This window comes from Raphanus sativus, chromosome 3, assembly GCF_000801105.2.
Source record: "Raphanus sativus cultivar WK10039 chromosome 3, ASM80110v3, whole genome shotgun sequence".
Classification (NCBI taxonomy): domain Eukaryota; kingdom Viridiplantae; phylum Streptophyta; class Magnoliopsida; order Brassicales; family Brassicaceae; genus Raphanus; species Raphanus sativus.
Window position 1 is genome coordinate 10099179 of NC_079513.1, and position 5893 is coordinate 10105071.

The 5893-nt window shown below is 39.7% G+C and overlaps 1 protein-coding gene across 1 annotated transcript; it reads left to right on the forward strand.

The window, feature by feature from the left end:
* Positions 1-970: 970 nt before the first annotated feature.
* Positions 971-4309, forward strand: LOC130509548 (uncharacterized). Its single transcript, XM_057005692.1, has 4 exons — positions 971-2657; positions 2736-3279; positions 3356-3455; positions 3534-4309. The coding sequence occupies exons 1-4, from the start codon at positions 1028-1030 to the stop codon at positions 4212-4214; spliced, it is 2955 nt and encodes a 984-aa protein (XP_056861672.1). The 5' UTR covers positions 971-1027; the 3' UTR covers positions 4215-4309.
* Positions 4310-5893: the final 1584 nt, after the last annotated feature.

Genomic DNA, 5893 nt, shown 5'->3' on the forward strand with positions numbered 1-5893 from the left:
CGTCGTAAATTCGTTGTAAAGTTACAAAACGAAAACGTTCGTCGTAAACCACAATGTAATTTACAAGGCTTTTACGTGGAAAGCCCAATTCGTCGTAAACTCATTGTAAATATACAAGTCATTTACGACGAATCATGTAACCGTTACTTTTTGGTGAAAACGTGCATATAGTGTGGTTTAAAGTAACTAACTTCGTTGTAAAATCATTGTAAATTTACGAGTGATTTACGTGGAAAGCCAATTCGTCGTAAACTCATTGTAAATATACAAGCCATTTACGAGGAATCATGTGTAACCGTTACTTTTGGTGAAAAGTGCATAGTGGGGTTCAAAATAAGCTAAATTCGTTTGTAAATTCGTTGTAAATAATATGTAAAAACGATGTAAAAGCAAAGTAAAACTTTTCGTTGTAAAATCCATGTTATACCTTCACCTACCACTTACGAAATCGTCTATATATATGATCATTTCTCAATTCAAATAACACAAACGAAATCAAAGAAAAAAACCAGAAAAAGAAAAACACAATGGCTGATGGCTTCAATATTTACGAGTTACGAAGTTGGATGTATTCGCATAAAGATGATTCCGGTAGAGTGACGGATGCATTTCTAAGCGGGCTAGAGACATTCATGCACCAGGCGGGCTGTACACCGATCACGCAGGAAAGCGGTAAGATGTTCTGCCCTTGTCGGAAATGCAAGAATTCAAAATTGCTCGTAGTGAAACTGTATGGAAGCACTTACTAAACAGAGGATTACACCACAATATTATATTTGGTATCAACATGGGGAGGGTTATGGTGGAAATGAAGCTAGTAGTAGTAATAATTTGAAGCTGCTGGTAATAGTGAAGAACCGAATCATTTGCATAATGAATCTAGTTATCATCAGGAGGAGCAGATGGTAGATCATGATAGGGTTCAAGACATGATTACTGATGCATTTTAGAAACAACTACTACTGCAATAGCTCATGAAACTGGAAATGTAGAAGAACCTAATTTGGATGCAAAAAGGTTTTATGAAATGTTAGATGCTGCAAATCAACCAATCTACACTGGTTGTAGAGAAGGTCTCTCTAAATTGTCTCTAGCAGCTAGGATGATGAACATTAAAACGGATCATAATTTACCTGAGAATTGCATGGATGCTTGGGCGGAGTTGTTCAAAGAGTATTTGCCAGAAGACAACGTGTCAGCTGAATCTTATTATGAGATTCAGAAATTGGTTTATAGTCTTGGGTTGCCTTCGGAGATGATAGATGTTTGCATCGACAACTGCATGATCTACTGGAAGGATGATGAGAAGTTAGAAGAGTGTCGATTCTGCAAGAAACCACGATTCAAGCCGCAAGGACGTGGGAGGAATAGGGTACCGTACCAAAGGATGTGGTACCTACCCATTAAAGACAGGTTAAAAAGATTATACCAATCGGAGAGGACTGCTGCATGGATGAGGTGGCATGCTGAACATGTCCAGAAGGATGGCGAGGTCGCTCACCCATCAGATGCAAGGGCGTGGAAACATTTCAACAAGGTATACCCAGATTTCGCTGAAAATATTCGGAATGTCTATCTTGGGTTATGCACCGATGGATTTAGTCCATTTGGTATGTCTGGGAGACAGTATTCTTTGTGGCCAGTTATTCTTACGCCGTACAACCTGCCGCCGGATATGTGCATGGAACAAGAATTTCTATTCTTGACCATATTAATCCCTGGGCCGAAGCATCCAAAACGGTCGTTGGATGTATTTCTTCAACCACTGATACAGGAGCTAAAGGAGTTGTGGTCAGAAGGGGTAAGAACTTATGATTGTTCCACGAAAACCAATTTTACGATGCGAGCAGTTCTGCTGTGGACGATAAGTGACTTTCCTGCTTATGGAATGTTGTCTGGCTGGACAACTCATGGAAGGTTATCTTGTCCATATTGTCATGGATCTACGGATGCTTTTCAACTGAAGAATGGTAGAAAGAGTTGTTGGTTTGATTGTCATCGTCGATTTCTTCCTGTTGCCCATCCTTACAGAAGAAATAAGACATTGTTTAGGAAAAACAAAGTTGTCAGAGACAGTCCTCCTCCATATCTCACAGGCCAGCAGATCGAGGAGGACATTGATTATTACGGAGCTCAGAAAACTGTGAAGCAAGGAGGAAACTGGCATGTTCCTGGTAATATGCCTGATGGGTATGGGGTTTCTCACAATTGGCATAAGAAAAGTATATTTTGGGAGCTACCTTACTGGAAAGATCTTCTTTTACGCCACAACTTGGATGTGATGCATATAGAGAAGAACTTTTTTGACAACATCATGAATACAATACTGAACGTCCCAGGGAAGACAAAAGATAACAAAAAGTCAAGGATGGACTTACCCGATATTTGCTCAAGAAGTGAGTTACATATCAAGAGCAATGGAAATGTTCCTGTTCCCATCTTTCGATTGTCATCAGAAGCGAAGTCAACTTTGTTTGACTGGGTTGCATCAGAAGTGAAGTTTCCTGATGGTTACGTTTCAAATCTGTCAAGATGTGTTGAACGAGGTCAAAAGTTCTCAGGAATGAAGAGTCATGATTGTCATGTGTTTATGCAACGACTACTTCCATTCGCTTTTGCTGAGCTCCTTCCAACAAATGTACATGAAGCACTTGCAGGTAAATATTAATTAATAATATACATATATATATATACTATGAAATGTTACTAATTTGGGTTATATTTGCAATATGCAGCGATCGGAGCTTTCTTCAGAGACCTTAGCACACGTACGTTCAAGGAAGAAGTCATCGAACAACTTCATGAGAACATCCCGATCATAGTGTGCAACCTAGAGAAGATATTTCCTCCATCATTTTTTGACGTCATGGAACATCTAGTTGTCCACCTCCCGTACGAAGCATTACTTCGCGGACCTGTTCACAATGGATGGATGTATCCATATGAGCGCTCTATGAAACATTTGAAGGGGAAAGCAAGAAATCTTGCAAAGGTGGAAGGTTCGATTGTGGCTGGAAGTTTGACAGCAGAAACATCTAACTTCACATCATACTACTTTGCTTCAACGGTTCGTACGAGGAAAAGAGTTCCTAGAAGATATGATGATGGTGGAGTACCGCAATCTTATGCAGTAGACGGTGTTCCTGACATTTTCTGCCAAATTGGACGGTTTGGTGGTAAACTGAGAGAAGTATGGTGGTCCAGTGATGAGGATAAGCATAGTGCCCACACTTATATTCTGCTCAACTGCGAGGATGCTGTGATGCGTTCTTTTGAAAGGTAAATAATATTCGTGTGTATTTTATGATATGATGTTAATTAATTATATGATATGATGCATTTGTTTAATTTGCAGCTTGTTTGTATCTCAAGTTGAAGAAGCAATACCAGGAATATCCGGAACCGAGGTGGATGCAAGGAAAGATAAGCACTTTGTCAAGTGGTTAAAAGGACAGGTAATATTAACATATTAAGTAATCTTTGGTACTATTATTATTAATGTAAAATTCTAACAGTGATGTATTAATTTGTAGGTTGATTATGACGATCCATATTATCCTGTATGGTTTCATGATTTGATCCAAGGTCCAGTAGCAAAGGTCACCACATCATCTATGTACTTCACACGAGGTTTCACTTTTCATACATATGAGTATGGGAGACGTCGGGCAACAAGCAACTACGGGATATGTGTGAAAGGTGAAACAGACTTTTACGGGATCTTGCAAGAGATTATTGAAGTGGAATTTCCAGGGTTGTTGAAGCTAAAATGTGTCCTCTTCAAATGCGAGTGGTTCGACCCGGTGGAGAACCGTGGTGTTCGGTTTAACAAATTTGGTGTTGTGGATATCCATTCTGGGAGAAGATATAACAAATTCGAGCCTTTCATCTTAGCTTCCCAAGCCGAACAAGTTAGCTTCCTTCCATACCCTCGCCTTCGAAGTTCTGGGATAAATTGGTTAACTGCTATCAAAATAACACCTCGTGGACGGATTGTTGCTGGAGAAGAACCACCTTTGCAAGAAGAAGATGCAATCAATGAAGTTGAGGTACCTGATCAACAAACTGATGAAATTCTTTTGATCGACCCGGATAACCGTCAATATGAAGATCTTCCCGAAGATGTGACGGATGAAGCACGTGAAGATGAGTTCGATAGAAGCGATGATGATCATTGTAGTGATGTTGATGAGAACTCAAATGATTCTTCATGATGTAAAATATGTAACAAATGTTGATTTTTATTAGAAGATCTTATTTTCATATGTGTATCAAATTCTATTTTATATAATATGCATTTAAAAATAAATTTGGAGTTTATGGTTTCAGTTGGAAAAAGAGGTTGAATGTGTAGAAGATATGATAGTATAGATATGTAAGTTTGGGGTTTAGGGATTTTGATTTTCGGGGTTTCACATATTTCGTTGTAATTTCGTTGTAAAAAAAAACGCGGGCCTGGTAATTTCCTCGTAAAGTTTAGATTCGTCGTAACTTCGTTGTTAACCATGAATCAGGGTTTAGGGATTTGATTTGTGGTTTCAAAGATTCGTTGTAAACACGTTGTAAACAAAAAAAGCGGGCCTGGTACATTCGTCGTAATTCCTGAAAGCACGTGTCCTCGTAAATTCGTCGTAAACTGAAACACGTGACTGGTATATTCCTCGTAAACCCAAAAATGCGGGCCTGGTACTTTCGTCGTAAACCCAAAAACCCAGAAAGCACGTGTCCTTGTAAATTCGTCGTAAACTGTAACACGGGCCTGGTATATTCCTCGTAAACCCAAAAACGCGGGCCTGGTACTTTCGTCGTAAACCCAAAAACGCGGGCCTGGTATATTCCTCGTAAATTTACGACGAATTTACGAGGAACGTGTTTTCTTTATATATGCAACGCCTGAACGAGGAAGCCTCGTTCATTCCTCACAAATCTCTCTCTCTCTCTCTAAGGTAACTCCTCTCTCTCTCTCTCTAGTTAGTTTTTTTATAATTAGTTTAGGTGGTTAGTATAGGGAATTAGTTTAGAGAATTAGTTTAGGGAATTAGTTTAGGTGGTTAGTATAGAGAATTTTTTAAAAAAATAATTAATTAATAGTGTTGTGATTTTTAATTTTTTTTTTTTTAAATAATGTAGATCATGGCTCCTAGGAAAAAACCACCACCGACTTATGATGAGATGTTTGGCGACGGTGCCGGGACGTCTTCTTCTTCCGGCGGCCGAGCATCTTCTGATGCCGTTCCGGACTCTCAGACATCTCAGAGAGTTTGGAGTCCTCCTCCCGCACCTCACATGGCTCCACCTCCGCCACCAGCAGCTCAGATGGCTCCACCTCCTCCACCAGCAGCTCCGCAGGAGCCCATTCCAGGGGTAGATGTTCATCCAGACTTGCGGGTGCCTCCTCATGCACCATACGCAAGATATACAGTGGAGGATTTGCTTTCCGCGCCTGGACGGGAGGGTATGGACGTTTTGGACCCCGATAGACCGCCGGGTACTTATTGGTAAGTAAATTTATAATTTAAAATTTTCAAATCATTTTTATATATTTTATTAACAAGTTGGTTCAATTTGCAGGTTTGGGGCCAACAACCGTGTTTCCCGGAGCGTTTCAAAGACGATGAAGGGATACCTCGACGGAGCTTATCCAAACTGGAGCTTGACTCCAGATCACGTCAAGACCACTTGGTTTAAACAGTTTGCGGTAATTTTTCAATTTTCTTTTTTATATTTAATTTTATTAATTATTAATAATTAATTATTAATGGTTTCATATTTTTGTTTGTTTCAGCAAAGGTGGAATTGGTCCTTAGGAATCACCGAAATGGTGAAGAAGGAATTCGAGGCAAAGGCGAAGACTCGCCTTACCAACACGGTCTCGGATTGGAAGGATAAGTGG

Bases quoted from the DNA above. Each gene is read 5' to 3' on its own strand.
- LOC130509548 (XM_057005692.1), top strand. From the start codon at position 1,028: ATGTTAGATGCTGCAAATCAACCAATCTACACTGGTTGTAGAGAAGGT. The intron at 2,658-2,735 runs GTAAATATTAAT...TGCAATATGCAG, and splicing joins TGTACATGAAGCACTTGCAG to CGATCGGAGCTTTCTTCAGA. The intron at 3,280-3,355 runs GTAAATAATATT...TTTAATTTGCAG, and splicing joins GTGATGCGTTCTTTTGAAAG to CTTGTTTGTATCTCAAGTTG.